The 23801-nt window shown below is 30.8% G+C and overlaps 1 protein-coding gene across 3 annotated transcripts in view; it reads right to left on the bottom strand.

The window, feature by feature from the left end:
- Positions 1 to 745: 745 nt before the first annotated feature.
- Positions 746 to 23801, bottom strand: part of LOC141535623 (uncharacterized) — a 41812-nt gene continuing 18756 nt past the window's right edge. For 2 of the 3 annotated variants that reach the window (XM_074255622.1, XM_074255623.1), the window contains one exon: positions 746 to 5245. In XM_074255622.1, coding sequence (XP_074111723.1) covers positions 1299 to 2693 — 1395 coding nt within the window. In that variant the 5' untranslated portion in view covers positions 2694 to 5245 and the 3' untranslated portion in view covers positions 746 to 1298. Of the gene's footprint in view, positions 5269 to 23801 lie in introns of those variants that run through there. The other variant, XM_074255624.1, reaches the window with a different exon arrangement.

The following is a 23801-nucleotide window of genomic DNA, read 5'->3' as shown; positions in this document are numbered from 1 at the left end:
CTACTACATAACAATTGCAGCGAGTTAATATAATCAAGATCACAAGGAGGATGCTTCCTTACTATATTAGCAAAGTAATTATTTAGATCAGAGGCATTAAAATATTTCAGAGGAGAGGAATCGGATCTTTTGAGTAGTCCTAAATGTTTTAATTTGCCCCAAATATTAATTCCTTGAGGAAGATTGGTTAGTACATTCTGCAAATAATTTTCTCTCGCACTGTTAATTTCCATCTTTAACTGTTTTCTAATTGACCTGTACACTCGAAGTAGTTTAATATCGTTGTTTCTTTTTGCACGTTTATATATAAAATCACGATTTTTACATTTTTCTTTAAGCTCATTTGACATCCACGGATTTGGGGCCTTCACTACTTTACGTGATTGAAGGGAAGCAAATTCATCAAGTGAAGCAATAATATTCGAATGGAAGAAATGTAATAAATCATTGGGATCGGATTTTTTTAATATTTCCTTGTCTATATTTAGTGATTGCATGATAGAATTACACAGGGCATTATAGTTGGAGTCAGAGAAACGCCTAAAAGTAACAATCTTATTAAATTTTTTGGTGATTTCAAAAACATATTCACAAATTAAATAACCATGCCCACTTATAAACGGTTGTTGAGACTTATGATAATTACCCAGTTTACATCTATTATCTAATAAAACAACATCAAGCCACAAATCATTATTATTTGAGTGATGAGTAGCTTCATAAGGAACACAATACAGAGACAATTCTGAAATAAATGTTTTTAAATGATTAGAAACATACGAAGACTCTAATAGGTCACAATTTAGATCACCTGTAATAATAAGATTTTTATAATTAGGCATTAACTTTGAAATAACCTCAAAAAATTCATTTAAAAGATTGCCTTGAGGCCTTCGATAGATCACTGCCAATAGAAGATGACAATTCGAGACTGAAACAACATCTATAATTAAATATTCTGGTTGATTAATATGATCCGTAACAGAGACATGAAGTATCTTAGATTTTAATGATTTGTGAACCAAACAAGCAACACCTCCACCCATAAACACTCGTCCTGTTTTTGAATTAATTAGATTGCGATCTCTCCTAAATATCATATAATCATCTAAGCAAAACACTGAATAGTCATGCACCGGCTTCAACCAAGTTTCAGTCAGTGCAATAACATGTGGCTTAGTCTCTGCAACTAAATCTAAGAATTGAGCAATATGACCATTTAAACTATTTATATTAAAACTTAAAAGCCTAAGTGACGTAAGTTTATTATCATTGATATTGGTTAAATCAACATGGCGTTATTCAAGGTTATCTAAATCTAGATCAGAGCAAATTTTAATTTTTAAGGAATTTTTATCCTTTTTGACATATATAGACCCATTTTGCACCCAGACATACTTAAAGTGTAGATTCTTGGCCTTATGTTTAGTATTTAATAACAATTTGTGAGTATCTACATTTAAAAATTCATTAATATAAATATTTCCCTGATACGAATCACCAGTAATCTGAGGAAAAACATTTTTAATGAATAAATTTCTTAATTTCTTTCTAGAGTCAATAATATGATCCCGAACTTGCTGAGACTTCATCTGAAGTATAAACGAGTGCAACTTGGGTCTACCTTTTACATTTTCTATATTACTATTGTTATCAATACTATTAGTTTTTTGTTTTTTATCTATTTTTCGAATAGTTAAAATGTCAGTTATTAAATTAGAAATATTTAGCACTTCAAAGACTCCTGATGCAATCTCTAATGATGACAAACTTTCAGTAACACAATCCGGGATTCCAGTGATAATTAATTCAGACGAAACTCGTGTATTTGTTGAAGAAGTTGATACATCCTGATTTACTGAACAACTTGATTTGAGTGAGGCCATTTGATCAGCCAATGTCTTAGCTTTTCTTGTATTCAAATTCGTATCTTCTCTAAGTTCTTCTAAAGCAGTAACCATTTTTGAGATTTTATCAGTATTTGCTAGTACATTTGTGTTTATACTCGCTAACTTTACTTTTGTCGCAGATTGTTCTTCTTGAATACTGTTCAAGCGCTTGTTAAAGTCATCAATCTTCGATGACAACAACTTGAATTCCGTAGTGAGAGACGGAATTTGCGCGACCGATTTCATGACTAAGGTCAATTTGTCATCAGCTGACAATGATGACCAATTCGACGGAAGAGCATTTACAATAGCTGTACTTGTGGAGGCACTGACCATAGTTGCATTAACTTCAACAGAATTTGAGTGCATAGTCGCCATTGACAATTTTCCAGAATCTGGTAAAAACACTGAGTCGCTGACAGAAGATTCTGAGCACTGAGGAGAGACTGGCGAAATGACACCAGATTTCTGTTTTGATCTACTATTTTGAGATGGCCTATCCGTTGACTGTGCAGATTTAAAACTCGAATTTGATGAGTTGTTAGAGGTTACTGATCTTAAGGAATTAAGACGAATTTTAATGGTTTTAGACTTGGTATTATCTTTATTTACTAAGTTTATTTTATTTACTAAGATCGAACTTAATAGATAATCAAATTTTTGTCTACAGCAGTCATCCTTAGTTCTTGACTTTATATAATTACATGCACAACTTCGATGAAAAGATTTATTACAAGTATCACATGTGTACGGTGTTTTGAGAGAGGATTTGCATCTAAAACAAGTATCAAATAGAAATGACATAACTGATCAATTAACACAAATAATAAATAAAGTTGTCAACAATTTATTGCATTAATTTGGAGACATGAGTTTTATTTCAGACATATCATGAAAACAAACATGAAACCAAGTAGGAAACATATACAATATGCCTGTCACTCACACTACTACAGCAGTAGAAAATGTAAACAGACCTCTCCACATTGATACTTGTTAGTGTAATACACACTTAAAATGTCTTGCTGACAATTGCTGACAATTAACACACTAAAGAATAACACTGTGGATGATGCGTCAAATAATTGCGCAGAGAAATACCAAAACTTAACCATAAAATTTTCTTGAAAATTTATAATTTTTTAATCACTGAAAAATCCATTCAATAAAAGCTAGCTTGTGCAACTTTATATACCAGTTTGATGCACGAAATTTTGTGTTTTAGAAAACATCAAAATCAAAATTAACACTTAATACTAGCCTACACTTAACTAAAATTTCAGTAAGAATAAAATAGAGAGATGCTTACAACTCAAGTTAACTCTATACTATTATATTATGCATGTTAAAAAGCATAATTGATGGCTTTGATGTATTTATTATCTTATTTTAGATCATCCGTATCAATATACGAAAAAAGAACTATCGATTGCATGAAGAACAAAATTTATTTATACTTTTGAAAAAAAAAAGGATGAAAAACAATGAAGAATAGGCTTGATAATATATATGAAAATTGATTAAAACAGCATAAAAGACATTACAAGAATAGCCCATGGGAAATTTATCTGTCCGGTGGAGTGAAACATGTATCCTAGAATTTATCTTTTTGATGAACAATTGGAGATGAAGCAATCGCAGAAAACTCATAGGTTTTCATTTTAACTAGTCACGCTCGCGGGCAGAAGTCGAGATAATTGGCAAGGATGCATTTACGTGCTTCCATGTATACTCATATAATCTGGAGCGTATAAGTATATATATACCTATTATATGGATACGTATATTGTATATAACATACGATATAGGTAACATATAATGTGAGCAGCTAACGATTGCATTAGCTTTTGGCTATTGTTTGTGAGACAGCTCGTAAAATAAAAGGATCCCTCTGTACTCTATACGCCATATTGTATCATTGTATATAATCTACGTAATTTCAGTTTCAGTATTATTAAAGTCTCTGTTGCCATAAAGTTAAACATTGTTTCTTGCATTTGTTATTGTTATTATTATTAACAACGTTATAGTCATTATCATTATTACCTTGGTATATATTCCATTGAATCAAATATAAATATAATTTTAAAATTCTTCCCCTCGACAGCTCGTTACTTCAGTAAACAAAAATTAAATTATTCTTTATTCTGTGATGAGTGTTGATTTTGAGTATGCCGACAGTCTATCAATTTATAGAAATTTAGTGTCCAGACAGACAGACAAACTTCCTGGAAATAAGGGACAGAAGGGTATGAATGTACATGAGATCTATTCTACCATCAAACGTTAATGATACAAAGTTAATTTTGTTTCACTATACAGAGCCCAGAGCCGTGTTCTATATAAATGTATGTATACATTTTCCTTTGGATCTTCGGCATGCTCATTTGCAACATACTCAACCACAAGCATCATTCAAGCTGATGTACGTGAATAAACGTAGAATTGGTTGGTGTAGAGTTGAAACGAAACGTAACTACAGCAAGAGTTGTTTACTCGATCACTTGCTCTACAATTACTTTTACACTTACTCTACGAGAGTATACGAGGTTTAACATGTTCTTATACCTACCTACCTCCGACAGCTGTCGTTTTGCATAAAGCTATTTCGGTGAAAAGTTTTCTCTGAAATTTATAATTTAATTTATAATTTTTTTTTAAGTTGAAAAATTTTCATAACTCATGCCTAATTGAAAATTGAAAAATAATGTATTCAAAATAGAATGCATTAGATATTTTTTTTATCTGGTGCATCTCTTATGAATTTCATGATTTCTTCCCATTTTAACACTAAAGATTTATTCTACCTGTGACTTTGAGAATTAATTTTGACAAGACTTTGTAAGTTTTGGAATTTACTAATGTCAATGTTCTTGCTTGTATTCAAAGTTTTTTTAACCATTGACAATGTGTTTCATTGTAACCGGGGGGTTTAGCCCAGGTCTAGTTAGCTACCCCTTTCCTCTTTAGAAAGGGCGCCACTGGGATTTTAGACACGGTGTCTCAGAAACCGGGGAAGCATGAGAGGAAAAAGACAGGGTCATGAGAAGTCCGAGAAAGGCTGTAAATAAAACTGAGAAAAAATTATTTATAACAATTAAAGTGATTTATTCAATCAATCTACAAACTTAACAATTTCCTTATAACTAACTTAATTGTGAGAACCTCTCACCTACGTTAGCCCTTGCTAATTATTCTTACAACTTAAACTAACTTAATCGTGAGAACTTCTCACTTACGTTGGCCCTTGCTAATTTATTCAAACCTCGTCACTCCGACGGAATACCTTAAAATCTAAATTTTCCCTCGTCAACCTGACGGAATACCATAAAATACCAATTAATTACCTCGTCAACCTGACGGAATACCGATTAAAACCTATTCCCAACTGCGCCCCCGATTCGGGCGTCTACGCAGCGGTTTCCTAACTTAATCCGTTGTACCCCCGACTCGGGCGTCTATACAACGTTTCTAAATACTCACTAAATTCCATACAAGAATCGTCCACCGGACGCTAACTCAATACACACTTTCTCTAATTACTCAAATTTCTCCGAGTTACTAATTATCTAAATTCTTTGAATTTTACGCTTAACATTTCTTTAATACCAATTACCAAATTCACTAATTTAATTCATTACAAAATTTATCAATCAAAATTATTCAATTAAATTTATTAACTATTTTCAATAAACTAATTTACTAGATTTACTAAATTAATTAAATTCAGCCTAACGGCCTAGAATTAATTTTATAACATTTCAAATTTCAAATTCTACAAATTTAACAAGCCTCATTAAATATTCAACTTACATATATTCCAAAGTGACCTTGACTATCTAAATTACACAAATGCTTCTACTATTTCAACTTAATCAAATAATTTTAACTAAATAATTTCCCATAACTAAAAGGCTTGTAACAAACTAATTAATTGACGTTTATGAATAATTTACTTATAAAAGAATCTACTAAATTAAAAGTGACATCTGAGACAATAGCGATCATTAATTGACAAAATTTTATTACAGTTAATTCGGCCTCTCAATTTTCAAATTCAAGCTTGGCCTGAAATAATTGTAATAATACCTGACTTAACTTTTACAACTCTCCAAACATTGAGTGATGTCCTGGTGGAAACTGGCGAAATCAGCGGCTGGTTGGTCTCTCTCTCGTCTTCAATGAACTATCTGACTCCAAGTAAAGGGTTCCCAATTCCGGATCGTACATTGACTTCCTTCTTGAGGGTCCTAAATCTTGATGACAGAATTTACTACACAGCACTACACTGACTCACTGTTTTGCCAAAAGCCTCACTGTCTCAAAGCGTCACTGGCTTAAAGCCTGGCTCAAAAGCGTTACTTGTTCCAGGGCTTGGCTCAAAAAGCGTTACTTGTTCCAGGGCCTGGTTCAAAAAGCCTCGATGTTTCTTTTGTCGGCTCTTTTATAACCCTTGACTCCGAGTTCTCGAACTTTCCTATTGTCAACCCCGCTTTGTTTTTGGGGACAGCAGTGGGGACTTTCGATTTGCACACCCGGTGACAAGTCTGAACTACTTGTCAAAAATCGTACGGTAAGGGAAAACCCTCATTTATCGTGGCGTCAATAAAGTGGTCGATAACGACCATGGGAAGTTCAGTTTTCCCTGTCACACCATATAATTGATGGGCTTAATCTTTTGGTTAATTTAAGAAAAAATAGAAAACAGCTTTGATTCATTTTTATGTGTTTACTTTCTGAAACTACAACAAAAAATAAAAAATAAAAAACGGAAGAAGGTTGACCGAAGTTTTGAGCTTTTCAAGCTCATAAACACAACTTTTGGACTTTTTCGAGCTCTTCGACTCAAACATAGAAAATCGAATAGCAACGAAACTCTTTCAAACACCGCAAACCCAACTCTAGTAGAAATAGTTAAATAGCTCATTAGGACCTTAAAACGTGGAGGTCTGGTGAGAATTCAATTTTCGAAAACCGGGGTGAAACCAATAAAATCATTGATTTCCATGGCGAGAAGTTAAAAGTGGACCAGTCATAGTCCGTGATGTAATTTAAAGTATGAGGTGGAAACAGTTTTTTTTCTAAGACTGTTCATTAATCATTTTATCTCTAGCTTTGAAGCCAACCCTAGAACTTCCGGCTAAATTTGAATTTGAAGCACCTTAAAATGAATTTTTTTTGATTAATATTTGAGCTTTTCAAGCTCAAAGCACCGTTTTGCACATTTTGAGCTCTTCGAACTCAAAATGTATTTATTAAACAGCAGTCACTTTTGAATGCGTCGTTCGATTTTCTTTTGTAAAAAAAGCATTCGACGCATTTTTAAAAGCACAAAAAAACGTACAGGTTTGTATTGATTGGTTGAGAATTCTCGAAGATATCTTGAAAAAAAAAACCGAAAAACACAATTTTGTGAATTTTTAAATAACCATAATTTTTGAATGCGTCGTTCGATTTTCGTTTTCAAAAATTCATTCGACGCAGTTTTTTAAGCACAAGAAACGTATATATAGTTTTATTATGATTTTTCCGCACGATTTATAACCAAGTTTCGATAAATCCTTTCGAATGACGTAATGTAGAATTCAATAGGTTGATTCGTTTTCGACAAACCGTACGACAAAAATTTATGTACACACACATATACACAGCCGGACACCTCGGCGGGAATAGTAAGAATGGTTTCCTGAGACCTCAAAACGTAGAGATTCGATGAAAACGACTTTCAAAAATCGTACTGAAATCAATAACTTCCCGTCAGTTGAAAATTTTCAATTTTCTTAGCGGCAAGTTGAAAAAAACCTTTTTTTGCGATGGATCCAAATGGTAGTGAGAGTTTTTTTGAAACATTAATTTTTTTGGTGAAGTGAAAAAAAATCTGATAATTTACTGAATAAGGTTTTAATGGAGTAGAAGAAAATTTTTTTTGTTTATGTACAAAAGTTATGTACAAAAGTGGTCGATTTGACACGGAATGATCCTGAGTTAGTATCTAGAAATCTGACGATCTGGCAAGTCAAATTTGCACATCAAAAGTACACACACAAGCGGGGAAAAGCTGCAATCTTACGAGACAGCGTTAACTTAAATTAATTAACAAAGTCGTTAGGCAAAATGAATTAAAAAACGGCCTGAAAACATTTTTAAACTATAAATAAACAACTTCTGCCTTTCTGGAAAAGTATTAATAATACTTCTAATAGTTATTGCAATATTTTAAACAAAAGTCAAAATGTAAAAGTTTTCTTAATGTTCGACAAAAAAAAAAATAGTTGAACTTCAAAGTAGGAAAAATAAGCAGTTATCAATTCAAAGTCGATATAATAATGCATTTGACGTAATTTGTTCTGCAATTCAATTTGCATTCAAGTTGTTAGAGTGAAGTACAGTAATATCCGAACAAAAACAGTTTCACTGTAAAAAATTGCGCCAAGTCCACGTTCATAAAACTCATCTCAATAACATCTGCACTTTGCAAAAAAAATAAGACTCGTTACAATAATTTTCATTCTATACAAAAAAAAGTTAAATACAAAAAAATACCAAGAAACCGTCATAATGTTGAAAAAATTGAAAAAAATTTGTTGAAAATTTAAAAATTAAGAAAAAATTTTTTTATCGTACTTGGCGCGCGTCATTGAGTACCCCAAATTTTTTCAGGATACATGAACATCCTTTTAATGTTTCAACATTTATAAGTAAGTCAACCTATAAAATGCATAAATGTAATTAATGAAATATTATTTTATGATACGTTTAACAAAAGTTAGGGAAAATCAACATGGCATACGTATTTTATTAGAAATTTTTAAATTCTCCGCCCATCGTTTATGATTTCAATAAAACGCCCTCTCCTGTTCGGTTATGCAATTTGCTTACAAGTGAATACGCCTGCATACATTGACTCTGTCGTGGAATCACTGCGAAAATTGAGTTGATTAAAAAATAAAACGTATGGCCGACTAAATTGAGAAAATGCGGTGTGATTGCCAATCAAAATGTGTTAATTACAATTAAACGAAGCATGATCAAGTTTCTTCATGAAAGCTTAATGACGGAACTGAAAAAAATTGAATTAAAAAATTTTGTGTTATTTCAGATATCTTCACCAGACTACCATATTGACAGATATTTTCACGAAAAATCTGAAAAAATTTTCGAAACGGATTTTTTCACTGAAACTGATATTAATCCAGTAAGCAGTGTTTTTAATTCGTTGAGTATACTTCACTGATGTGAATCTATAAACATAACAATGTATGAAATCATATATTATATAATTAGAGCTGATAAGATATAATATATATATATATATATATATATATATATATATATATATATATATATATATATATATATATATATTATATAATTATACATATTTACATTACATAAATTCAAGCGAAATCGTTTTTCTCGGGTTAAAATTCGTTCGAAAAAATTTGGGGTACTCAATGACGCGCGCCAAGTACGATAAAAAAATTTTTCTTAATTTTTAAATTTTCAACAAATTTTTTCAATTTTTTCAACATTATGACGGTTTCTTGGTATTTTTTGTATTTAACTTTTTTTGTATAGAATGAAAATTATTGTAACGAGTCTTATTTTTTTTGCAAAGTGCAGATGTTATTGAGATGAGTTTTATGAACGTGGACTTGGCGCAATTTTTTACAGTGAAACTGTTTTTGTTCGGATTTCATATCTTTTTGTTAAGTGTAATTTTTTGCTCGCCTCTTAATTTTAAAATTGAACTTTTCCCGCGCAAAATTAGAAATATGTAAATAAATTAATTAATGCAGGTAAAGCTATTATCATATAAAAGGTTATTTGTTCGTTAATTTTGAAAATCAAATCCTAACAAAAAAATTAAAATTCTGTTTCTCTCATAGTAGCTAGTAGCATTAAAAAACTTAACGTGACTGACCCGTGTAAACTCTTCGGTTTCAATCAATTAACTAGCTTATCAATGGGGATTTTAAATTTTTTTATGTATATATAGTTAAAGTTTAACATTTTTTGAATTAAAAAGTTGTTAATCTAGATTTAATGCTCTACTACACATTAATTTAACAATAACAATAATTATTTTGGTAATGATAAACAATGATAATGATACTTTTAACATCAATTTATCATTACCGATATAATAAATTTCATTTTTATAATGATTATTATTGTTATTGTTACAATGACATTATTGTTAATAAAGGGGACAATGCATCATACGCATAATTGTAATACCTATGGCCTAAAAATTACAATTATTTGAAATCCGCTCGATTGAATAACAATGCCACCTACAGGCAACGACTACAAAGTCGTAGAATGTGTACACTATCCAATGAGAATTGCCTAAATCTTGAACTGCTGGCCTGAAGGAAGAAAGTAAAACTCAAACAATCTTTAGCCTGTTGTGTATTTAGTCTAGTTAATAAATGAAATTCAATAGAAAGAATAGGTTTGAAAACCATCCACATATGAAGTTGTTTGATAGTTTGTTCTAGAAATTTTGTATTTATCAAGTATTTTAACATTCTTAATTTCAAAATTAAATTTTTCCCGCGCAAAATTGAAAATTCATAAATGAATAAATTAATGCAGGCAAAGCTATTCTAATATGATAGGTTGTTTATTCATTAATTTTGATAATCAAATCCTAATAAAAAAATTGAAATTCTGTTTCTCTCATAGTAGCTAGTAGCATTAAAAAACTTAACGTGACTGATCCGCGTAAACTCCGCGGTTAAAAGCGATTAACTATCTTATTAATAGGGATTTTACATTTTTATTTATATACACTAAAAATTTTAACATTTTTTGAATTAAAAAAGTTGTTGATTTGGATTTAATACTCTAATACACATTAATTTAATAATAACAATAATTCATTCAGTAATAATAATGATAATGATATTTTTAACCTCAATTTGGTATTACCGATATAATTAATTTCAGTCTCATAATTTTTATTATTAGTGTTATTGTTATTATGACATTGTTGTAAGTAAATGACACAATACACCATGCGCATAATTGTAAGACTTTTCACCTAAAGATTACAATTATTTGAAATCCACTTGATTGGATAACAATGCAACCTATCGGCAACGACCACAAAATCATAGAATGGTACACTATCCAATGGGAATAACCTCTGATTATGATTGTTCATGTACAAAAAACCTTTGTTCCAACTTCAAATTGTTTATTTCTTGTTTAATTAACATTATTAATAAGCTGAATATTTGTATTCTAAATATTTGCACTGCGCATGCCTCAACTTTACGTTTAGACTTTCAGCGCGGACTTTTGAAAATTATATTGACCAACACAGTGATTAGAGTAAGTGTATTTTTCTTGTAATTTCAATTATAGAGGTCACAGGACAAAAGGGCAACGTGTAGTTTTTAATAATTTCATAATAAGTTGTATTTTAATAAAGTATTGAAATTTTTTGTTAATTATGGATTTCTTCTTTTTTTTTTTTTTTTTTTTTTTTTTTTTTTTTTTTTTTTTTTTTTTTTTTTAGTATTCATGAAAATAGAATTGATGAAAATAAAAAAAAAAATGTACATGCATTGATTAACAATTCTCTCGATATTTTTAAAAATTTAGAGAATGAAATGAATATTTATTAGTTATTTATTTATTTACTTAATGACATTGATATTGGCTGACGTTTAACAATTTTTTTAATTATTTGAATTAATTAAATAGTAATTCCTAAAAAATTACACTCGTAAATTTTTTAATTTTTTACACATGAGATGTGCTTTTTACTATAATTTTCAAAAGACCGCGCTAAAAGTCTATATACCTAAAGTTGACGCATGCGCAGTATAAATATTTAGAATGCATACATACAGCTAATTAAAAATGTTAATTAAACAACAAATAAAAAATGTGAAGTAGGAACAAATGTTAAATATACATGAACAATAAAAAATAGAGGCTTGATGACCCAAATTGCTACCAAAATATTAAAAAATGCGACAGGGGGGCTAACTTAAAGGTACATTATTAATAAATTCTTTTTAAAATAAATAAATGGAGAACGATCAAATGTTGAGAGTGAATAATAACGAACAAACGAAAAGCTGAAAACGTGATAGAAAAAAAAATCAAAAATTAAAAGAAAAAAATTTGGGGTTCTAACTTCAATGAGCTATCCCGTTGAATCTACAGTTTATGTAGAAATAATTCCAGTGCACTCTGGTGGTTGTAGATGCAAGCTGTGAATTAACTTTTTTCAGTGTAGTTGCGTATCTATAGTAAGATTACTACACATTTTTATTTTATCTAGTCTGTGGCGGTGACTTTTCTCCATGAAAAAAAAGTCACGATCGAAATTTCTGGGCTTACTATAGTTTGTGCTGATAAAATTTAATAATTTTAAGTGAATTAAATGTTATAATTGATTATAATTAATTAATATCAGTAAAATAGAGTATGACTTACTTTTATGATATATCATTTTGGAAAAAGGAGTACCATATAATTAAATAAAATTTTGCAACCTCGAAATACCATTCTGCTTACAGTAAACACAGTCGGTAGTCTGGCGCTCCGTTTACAACGGAATTTTTGAACGGAACTTGGCGCCAGATTCTACCGAATCTGTGGATTAAAAGTGTAAGTGGTGCCATCTCTTGAAGAGGCCAACAACTTTTTGAAAATTTCATTTATCAACATTCTGCAATCTTTAACAAACTGATATTGAAGTAAAGTTACCCTGATAGCCAGCGCTTTCTCAGTAAGTGTTGACTTCCAGCAGTTACGGTTAATTTATACATCAAGTTGGCGGTAATTCTTCTCTCAACAACAGTTGTAAGCAAATTGACGGAAATCTACGGCCGCAACTTGAATACAAGTTAATAATCAAATTTGTAGTTAAATTTCCTTTCAACTTTACTACAATTTGAAGGAAATACTTGTAGAGCAAGTTTTGACGTCTATTTGCAGAGTAAGTTATAGGTAACTAATAGGTAATCGCTCGCTTTGCCAACTCTTTCCGTCAAGTTTGCTTCAAATTGCGGACGTAGATTGACAGTAAGTTATAGGTAAGGTGGCTATCAGGGTAAATACAATTTTTTTGTCATAACTAAAAACCAAAGAGTCTTTTCATAATTTATCACAGTGGATACTATAGATATCATTAAATTATTATATTATTTTGCGATTTGCTTGTATTGGCATTATTGATTGATCGAAATTGTAATTCCTACTAACTAATTACAATTTTTTTGTGATAAGAAACTGACTTGAAATTGTTTTTTAATTGTCTATGATAGACGATATTGAAATTCTTGAGAAAGTTTGTTGAGGGATTATCGAGCTAATTATTATTCTTGCGAAAGGGGCATTAAGATAATTTGTATCTATTACATTGAAATAGTCAATTTGTGGAATAACCTTTAAAAATAGATCTATTTAACTTTCAAATTAACGGATCAGTTTTCAGAAAAACGCTGAGTGAGATGAAAATTAAAACTGAAGATAAAGATAGTTTTCTTCGCTCTACAAGCGACAGGAAATTAATCAAAGTGTCTCGATTGGAAGGCAAGAACTAATTAAATGACAGAATACCGTGACGCTCGTTAGTGTAGTAATTACTTCAATCTCACCAAGCGCAAACGCTCGTGTCCGAGATCGTAAAGGAATCAAATATATGTGTGAGGAGATACTGTTGCTATTGCTCAAACATTTCAGAGGTTATGAGAGAGTTGCTCGCTCCGAGAAATTATTCAGTCAACTACCTTCGTCTCTCTATTTCAATAATTTGATGTAAATTGTTGGAGTGTAACTCACAGTCATTAGTAGTTCATGTAATTAGAGAAACATTCGAAGAGCTTATAGCTTAATCAACGCGGTTTAAGCCTATTCACAAAACGCGTTGCATTCGAAAACACAAATTCTGTCTATTATTAAAAATAAAAACCCTCCATTACCTGCTAGGTAAAAATCGACGAATTTGTCTTCTAATAGTTATCAAACATTTTTTATAACCCTCTATATGCATTTATTAGCTGTTACCCACCTGTTTTGATGGGCATTTTATATAATTATATTTTTAGATCTAAACTTGAAATTTAATTAGAGTATTGTTTTGACTTTCACAAATTCCAAATTTCATCGAATAAGCATATACCTTTTATCCATGTAATTATTTCAGCTAATATTCATTGTAACATTCAATGTGCAATCATTATAATGTTTGCATGGCTTTTTTTCAAAAATTAATGATAATTGACACGAAGAAAAAAATTTGAAATGAGAATTTGGAGTCTATAGGAGCTATAGCTTGGAAATTAAAAATTTTTAATGTTAACCCTCACCTTCGCAAGCCCCTGTGAGATGAGCTATCATAAAATTTGCCCATAGACTTTTTCTACATCTCTTACAGAAGATTCCTACCAAATTTGGAGTCGATAGGAGCTATAGTTTAAAAACGGGAATTTTTCATTATTAACGTCCCCGCAATCCTCTATGGGGTAGAATATCGTAAAATTCGTTCATAAATTATTTTTCCATCACTAACAGAAAATTCCTACAAAATTTGGAGTCTGTAGGAGTTATAGCTTGAAAATTAAAAATTTTGATTGTTAATACCCACCCCCGCAATCCACTGTAAGGTGAGATATCGTAAAATTCGTTTATAGATTATTGCTACATTTCTTACACAAGATTCTTACCAAATTTGGAGTCGATAAGAGCTATAGTTTAAAAACGGGAATTTTTCATTGATAACGCCCTCGCAACCCCACTTATGGGTGGAATTTTGTAAAATCTGTTCTTAGCTGACCTCTACTCTGCGAAAGGAATATTCCTGCCAAATTTCAAATCTCTAGGTCTTATAGTTCCAGAGATATCGCGATGAGTGACTATATCTATATAAAGTCTCCTATGTATATATAGATAGATAAGAAAATATTTTCAAGTTTAGAATAGTTAAACAAAAAAAGACCATTTTTATCGATTTTTGTTAATGCATCGAAGATATAAAACTGTAAAGTCTAAAAAAAAGTGCCACGTAAAACTTTTCTAATTTTAAGATTTTATATCATTAAAATTAGCTTTCCACACAATTACAGCGTTGCTTGACGAAATATTGAAAGTAAAAATACGTCAAATAAACAACAGAATAACAATTGAATGATTGAATTATAAGTGGTAAGTATTTTAAATGAAATAATATTTTCCGGAAATAAATCTTGTTATAAACACAAAAGTGACCTGTACTATAGAATACATATGAATTTATTTGTATATCTATATATCTATAGAAAGACAACAGAGAAAAGAGAAGAGAAGAAGAGGGAGAATCCTTATTCCTAGCTATTCGTTTGCATTCATAGAAAAGTTTCCCTTGCCGCAGGCTGCGGTGCTAACCCACTTATTCAGCGTCACCCTCTTAAACTCTCCCTCTAGAGGTCGGAAGAGCGAAGCAACCATATAACAAGTATTTGCTTTTTTATTTTTCATTTTCACAATATAAAACGAGAGATATGAGCGAGCAGGTATATTTTTAGCCTCGAGGTGTTGCATGCACCCTGCTTCGAATTGACAGGGGACATTTGTGTGGAAAATTTTTTGACATCTATACAAATATACTTTCTTACACGGCTTCTATTTACTTCCATAAATATTTTATTTCAATATAATTTATACTTTTTATCAAAGTTTCATAATTTAAGTTGGACTTTATTGCATTAGCATATATTTAATAAAAACAAAATGAAAAATAACTGATGTGAAAGCTCCGTGACGATGATTAATACTTAGTTCTCTATTTAATAACAACTTCCTGGTAAATTTTCAGGAAAGCTGATGCACCATCGAGTCGATAAATTATTTTAGCAATGCAGTAAGTAATACAATCGTAGAAATCAATATATCTGCAGAAATATGGCTTCATTTCAGAAAATTTATTAACTTAAATATATATGACTGTATACTGGCATATTGATAACGCAAGTTATTGTAAACGAAAGGAACACTTTAGCAAGAGTGTAATTTGTCTCTTTGGTACACACTGCAAAAACCGTTAGCTTGAACGGAGGGCTCTTTCCTTCGAGGAACAATTTCTCTCCGGCTCGTTAGAACAAGCTGACTCAACGCGACGACGAGTCCTCGAGTCTAGCGAGAAAGATCGACTACTTGGCAATCTGGTGGTTTCCTGGTGCACCATCATGAGAGTTTACATTTAACATTATTCTGAGATAATTCAAAAGAAATTTAAAATAAATTCAAGCTTTATTTAACACGTTCTTGTATAAAGACAATTTTCTCACAAAATGAACTTTTACTTAAACGGAAAATTGTGTGGGATAACAAAAAAGATGATTAGTGATCGTCACATAATCCGAATATACAGACCAATCGCTGCATAAACATGTGTTAATCAAGACTACTCATTGCTTAACACTCAATCTACTACATGGTATGATTCTATGAGAAAAACCGTGGTATTTTCAACCACTTGTTTCTTCTATTTTTGAAAGTATACTACACTAGAGGGTCATTGTCTGACATAACAACTGTTCGTGACACTCACTTACTGAACCCTCGATCGAACGCTAAAGGTGATGTGTGAATCGTGCTGACGGTAGTTACAATTACAAAGTGTAAGGTCGTCATTTATGGCTCTTTATGATACTCTCTTGGTATTAAGATATGATTTCAAGGATTTTATAATGCCGTAAATTTAACAGATAAATAAAAAAATGACTATAATCAAATAGTTTTGAAATTTCTGAAGATTGAGAATTTAAAAATCAGTACTTAGTAATTATTGATTAGTGATAGGTAATGGTTAAATATTCTAAAAATTGGCGATTTATTGTAATTGCACTTTGTAATTTTTGTAAACTCTAGTCATTAGTTGTAGTACAATTTTGATTTGTTAAACAATTGATAATTTGTAATTTATGTAATATGGAATATGTAATTTGTTAATTATGAATATTCAACTAGTTGGAAAATTATTAATTATTTAGGATTAATGTTTAATTTCTAGGGAAGTTAGAATATTCATAAATAAATCTAAAAATTATATTGCAATCTAGTATTCAATTACTAACTAACTAATTAGTAACGTACTTAATATTTAATTCAAATTTTTCATCAATTGATATTTTAGCGAAACAAATTACCAATTTTTACGGAAATTAGTTATTGATGGTAAAATTGTTGACAAAAGTACTATTTTGGCTGACTACTATTCTCAACTCATGTTAAGACGACAAAACATTTTTTCAGTATACTTAGATGCACTGAAAAAAAGAAAAGGTTTTTTTCCACCCAGGAAATTTTACCGCCAGTAAAGAAGCTGGTATCGCTATTGTGAGATACCAAAGTTTTTTTCCCACACTAAGTTTACTTTTTTAAAAAAAAAAAACTCGGTTTCTTCCTCAGCAAAATGTAAAAAAAAAAAAATTTGGAAATCGGTTGACCACGCAGGCTATGCGATTGGTATGCCAAAAGAATTCCACATTCGAATGTAATCTCGTAATACTCTGGTACTGCCTAAGTTCGAAATGCCATGGATTGTCTAATTAGTACGAAATAACGGTAACCAAAGGTTTACCGAAGCTTGGTATACAAGCTTGGGCTCATTTAGGCAAACCTGTAGTAATGCCTAAGTTCGGTATGCCATGGGTTGCCAAACTGGTATGAAATGACGATAACCAAAGGTTTGTCAAAGTTTGGTACGCTAAGGAACGGCTCGTTTGAGCAAAATTTTAAAACGAGTTACCCAGCCTTGGCCTAAGTTTGGGTTTTTCATTGAATGGTCAAGGCTAGGTTACTTGAGGACAAATAAGGAGTTGAGTTTCAAAGGGGTATCTTTTCATTTTTGATTAATCGAGACAAAAAACTGATTATCTTCAATTACAAATATTTTTATTGAACTTTTTTAATTTAGCTACAAAGTGCTATCGGTTATAAAGCTACAAATCTTTATAATTCTCGAAGTACTTAATTTTTAAAAGATTAAAAAACTGTTCCTTTAACTGTCCTTTTAAAATATGAAAAGGTACCCTTTTGAAAATCAGCTCCTTAAATGCAATAATTAAATTTCTATAAAATCTACTCTAAATAACAATAGATGTTTTAATTTGACTTTAGATTTCGACTACTGAACTACGTGCAAAGTATTTTCAATAATTCAAACTACTAATTAAGACTTTAATTTAACATTTGACTCTGTCGCATTATCAACAATACTATCTGAAAGACGTTTTAAAATGATGATAGTTTAAATCTATTAGCTAATTATGAAGTATATTATAATCGGATTAAAAGTTCTTCAACGTGATGCAAACATAAGCACTAAATTCATGTTGGAGTCTAAGTTGTAATCTATCAGCTAAAGTAGATTTCATAATTTCTGTATAATTGAGAGTAGGAAAGATTAGTATTACTACCAGTTTAGTGAACTGATAAAAAAGTATAACTACTTTGCGTATACTCTATTTTAAGCGCTGGTTTCTCTACAATAAGAATAAATATTTGCATGGTAAAAACATGAGTATCTGAATCATCACAATACTCAGTATCGATGTAGGTCTTATATTTTCTGTACTATACTATAAAAACTCTGTACTGTACTATACCAATCCAACAATTTGTATAAGTTTAAAGCTTATACAAGTATCACTTTACTGCTGGAAAAATATTGAAGTGGAACTAAAACGTTATGTTAATGCATATCTTATACAAATATCACTGTAAAACTAAAATGTATTGACCTAAAACTTATACGTTTTTTTGGTGCGTACTTTACCATTGTACACTTCATTATGAATGTTAACTTTTTTCGGCTGAAAAATATATAGTCTGTAAAAAGAAACCTGTGAAAATTCAGGTGGTGTAAAGGTTAAAACTTTTAGCATTAAATTAGCACTGTCACTGGGTTGAATTTATTTTCAGTGTTAAAATATTTTTTCATATTTTAAATAGATGTTTTCATACTTATACCGACTAAATTAACACAAAATTTATCAACAATTTACTATAAAAACTTGTAGATGACTGAAAATGATATATTTTGGATAAATTATAGAATATAGTCGAATTTCATTTAATCATGGTTAGAATATATTGCAATATTAAAAATAAAACGTGTTTTCATTTTTCATCATTTGCTTAAGATTGAAGTTATTTGTAGTTATTAGAATCCTAATGATACTGACATACAATCACGTCAGAGTTGGATTTTAACATCATCTACATAAATATCTCGCCATAGAAAAGATATCTGGATCAGAAAAAAAAGATTCCTGAGACTGCATAACCCTATCCCATTGACGAAAAAATATATGTAAGATCGTAAAAGCTCATTTCTTGCAATGATTTTCAAATTTTATTATTGAAAAAATGTCTAAAACTTCTTGAAAAAATAAGAAATCTTTTATAAATACGAAAAATATTAGTAAATTTTGTTTTACGTTTCCATTGAAAACTTGTCAGTTAATACAACTAATCATTAAAATAAAAATCAATTAATCATTATTATTCTTGAATGGCTTTAGCAAATTAAAATAAAGATTTATTTAAATAAACATCAAATCACTTTTTTTTTATTTTACTTTATTTTTTTCGTGCATTTTCTCAAGATGAAAATCCTTCACGACTGAGTGTTTTAAAACTCTATTTACATTCACCCGCTTTTACAGTCTAGAGTACACGGCTTGAGAAACAAGAGGATTGTCATTAATTCGCCATTGAAAGTGCAAATGAGAATCGCGAAATTTTCTTTTCGCCCGAGGACGTAATCCGTATGCGGGCTTTTCCCAAATTAAACTTGTCTTCATCCGAAATCTCGAATTCAATTTTTCTCGATAATTATTTTCCGGCTACTGCCTTTTTTATTCTTACATTCATTAGACACTTTAGTTTTTTATTTTTCTTTCTTCTTTTACCACATAACTATCCAAGCAAAACCAGAGATTTATCTGTACGATAATTATATTTCTGAAAGAAAAAAGAAACATACGATAAGAAAGCGACCAACAGCTTTCTCCTTTCGTCACTGCTATTGCAACTATCAGAGTTCCTTTTCAATTCTCTTTTTAACAAGTTTTTTTTTTTTTTTATTTATTTATTTTTTTTCTATCCGACTTTTCACAACCCCAGGCGGATCCATTTCAAGGAAAATCCTCATGGCAGAAAAGCAATGCAAAAGTTTCTACAATGATCCTCAGTAAACTCTTATCGTATAACGCCTTCAACGATGAGCAAAAAAAAAAATAAAAATAGTGGTGAAAAAAATCGATATAGGCCGCAACTATTTCTCAGTGGATCTGTCTCTGTATAAACGTGATACGAGTGTCGATTTACTCGAATTTAATTCCAGTAAAGGGGAATTAATCTCCTATTTCAAGTAAACAAAATAAAAAACTTTATGGTTTCACTAATATAAATACGCAAGCGGAAAAAAGGTAAAAAAAAGGAAACTCTATTGTTTTAATTTTTTATCCCGGGCAACCAATCTTCTTCTTTAATTCAACTAATTATTTTTCCAGCAGATGTATGAATCGGTAAATCCAGATCGGTATTTTAGTTTTATCGTAAAAAGTAATCGAAAAAATAAATAGCCGATCGTATTTTTTTCCAGGACTCACTAAAAATCCGGCTCACCATAGCCATTTCCATGAACATAGAACAGTTTTCCCTTTAGCCGAGGTGCTTTTTCCTATCATCATTTCTCTCCCCATTCCGCTTTGTCTTTACCTAGCGATTATCGTAACTCTCTTTATCTATGGCGGCCGCTGTTAAACCCACACTCGAGTAAATCTTTCTACAAGTTTCGCGTCCTTCTCGTTTGGTTCTCGTAAAGGGACATCCCAAAACTCATTTTACTCTTACGGGAATTACGTTCACACCCGTTTCAACGACAACTGATGCCTTTTAAAAGAAGCTAACTAATGTTATTGTACTTACTACAGTGTCATTATTGTTATGCTTACCATGATATTTCTCACACTGTAATGCCACTATGAATAAATATTTATTCGCTGAGGCAGTGGGATTGGATGAAAAACGTGAATAACGTAATACATGAATGAAATAAATAAAAATATTAAAAATAAATAAATAAATAAATTGTATCCACAAAATAAAAAAAAAAATTAAAAAAAAATCTTGATGTATATAGATGTGTTTTATGGGAGGAATTTTCCAAGTGATCCAACGGGCAAAAGGCATAAGCTCATTCGATTCTGAAATGGTGCCCTCATCACCGTTGAATGGACGAGCGATAACGGGCACGACGTAGAAGAGAGTACGTGCAGCCTGGCATCATAGAATAAGCTTTGAATTATGCATGGCTTTCTGTGATCGACTGAGCGATACCAGTTCACGTCAAGACCTCTGATGTTGGAGTAACAAAGACCAAAACCCAGGAAATTCAGTTCACGGATATCTACGCGTCGTTACCGGAGATCCGGCGTTCTGAACTTCCGGAAGCAATGTACCAGAAAAGCGCGCCATTCCTTCAAGACAATTCACTAAAAAGACAGAGAAGGAGCCAACTTCGCTTAGCCTTTTGTGAACTACTTTCACATACATTTATCCATATATGAATACATATATGTAATCTCTACTAAAGATGTATATATGTAACTATATAATACTTTAGTACGACTTTGACTCTTAGGTATGTATATACTTACTTCAAGCAATTTCTGTTTCTAAAAGGCCATCTAAGAAAACTCCGAATTTCGTTTCAAAGTAATCTCGAAGTCAATTGATTCAAATAGAGATTTCATATAAAAACTTACTTTTTCTTCTACTTTACTTTTGTCATATTTTTTATTTATTGTAACATCAAAAAAGTTGACAAACAGCCAAGCTTCAATAAATCCTAATCGTAAAAATTTTTATGAAATTCAATTAGTAGTTTTACTAAGTAGCGACTTTAAAATTTTTTAAAAGTAATAATTAATTTATATATCGTTAATATGTTTTGAACGAACGATGTACTTAGCAATAACCGCTCTACTGTGACAGAATTGCGTATAATAACATTGATTTTGCCCATATCGAATAGATTAGCAGAGTTGTCAATATCTTGTTAGCATTACGCTGTACTTGAGATGTAATAACGAAAATCTTTGAAAATTTAGGACGTAAAAACTTTTGGTTCTGAAAATTTTTTATTGATCGCAAAAGATATAACTGTAACAATTACAATATACATAAATATATTAAACAATTAGTTTTTGTTGTGGTAAACTTCATCATGTATGACTTTAAAATAGATAACAATAAAATTCGACTACACTAAAAAAAATTAACTTTATCCTTGAACCAAGAAAACTATTTTGACGAGTTTCATCATTTTAACTCAAAAAAGAAATTTTTGGATCAATCAAAATTTACTTAGATAAATAAAAATTCCTATGTTCAAAATCTTTACTACTGGAATCAAGACGAAGAAGCTCTTCAAAATCATTTTCTTCAGAAGAGGGAGTGCTGCGAATATTAAATTCTTATACCTGAGACATTCATTTTTCGCTGAACGAATTGAAACCTTGTACTTTACAGATCAATACTTTTTTTTCATTAATAACATATTTGTAGTCTTTGTAAAATGACGATTTTTGACTCATGAAAACATTTAAGAAGCCAAAAATTCTCGCTGCTAAAGTTAATTCTTGTTGAGTAAAGAAAATTATCTTGTCTCACGAGAATTTTTTCTTCCTCCAAAACAACTTTATTATATTTCTTAGAAAAGTGTCTTGTTTCGAGTTAACCTTCTTTTCTGTTTGGTTAGACCTGTAACATTTTCGATACATCTGACTGCATCTGGGAAACAAGAATCTATTTTTGTTTAGTGAATATGGTTTTCTTGGACGAATTGAACTAAAATAAGATTTTCTTCAAGTAATATTGAACTCTGTAGTAACAAATAGTAGTTTCTTGAACTAATTATTTACTTTGCAGTTGCCGTTAGTTATTTTCTTGCTACCAATAGCCTAACAAGTAACATACTTTGGATTTGATTAAGGTACCGCTATAACCAAAGTTAAGGAGCAAAAGTTGCTATCTTAAGATTAGTGTCAATTAGAAGTCAAATTTACTACAAATCCAGACTTTTCAAATATTCCCGTTAGATTGACGTCAATCCGTTAATGCAGTTTGGTGTAAGGATGAGGCGCAAATTGGTTGTGAACTGAATGTAAAAGTTGAAAAGCCACAACCTGCTGTTAGTCTGCATACAAATAGCCATCAGTGCTTGCCATTCTGGCTTAGATTAACTTACCCATGTTTCATTGATGAAACAGGAAATAGTTTCAGTAAATCTATTTGCAATTTATAAGCAAATAAAGCGTAAACAACAGTTTGATCGATATTAAACATCCGACCGTGGGCAATAAGTAGGGTAGGGGTTGCAAGAGGAGTTCGATGATCAGTTATCATCGATCCAAGTTATACTGACACTGATGTGTCTTACCACAATAACCACTTGGTAGTAAATTGACATCTATCTGTTGACGTAGTTTAGTTGACGAGCTTTCCCGGCTCTAATAATCTATATATATATATATATATATATATATATATATATATATATATATATATATATATATAAATTAAATAAATTTATAAATTAATCCCAGTGGAGTCGGAAGTGGTAATTCGTAGTCAATTTGTCACTCGCTTGTTGTGATTTGCTACTTGCTTATTGTGATTTGCTACTAGGTTGTTGCTACGTGCTTGTTGCAATTTGCTACCTGCTGGTCGCGTTTTCCTACTTGCTTGTTGCGATTTGCTACTTGCTTGTTGTAATTTCTTGTAATTTATCACAAGTTTGAGATCAAATACATTAGAAATATACTTTATAGCCATATATAATAGCTAAATTTGTCATTAAAGACAAATTTTTTGGGAACTGGGGGAAATAAAGGA

Source organism: Cotesia typhae, unplaced genomic scaffold (assembly GCF_013202065.1).
Source record: "Cotesia typhae breed Kobodo isofemale line unplaced genomic scaffold, CoteBio_Ctyphae scaffold_152, whole genome shotgun sequence".
In the NCBI taxonomy this organism is placed as follows: Eukaryota; Metazoa; Arthropoda; class Insecta; order Hymenoptera; family Braconidae; genus Cotesia; species Cotesia typhae.
Note: the sequence above shows the minus strand (reverse complement) of the source record. Positions and strands in the feature narration are given on the sequence as shown.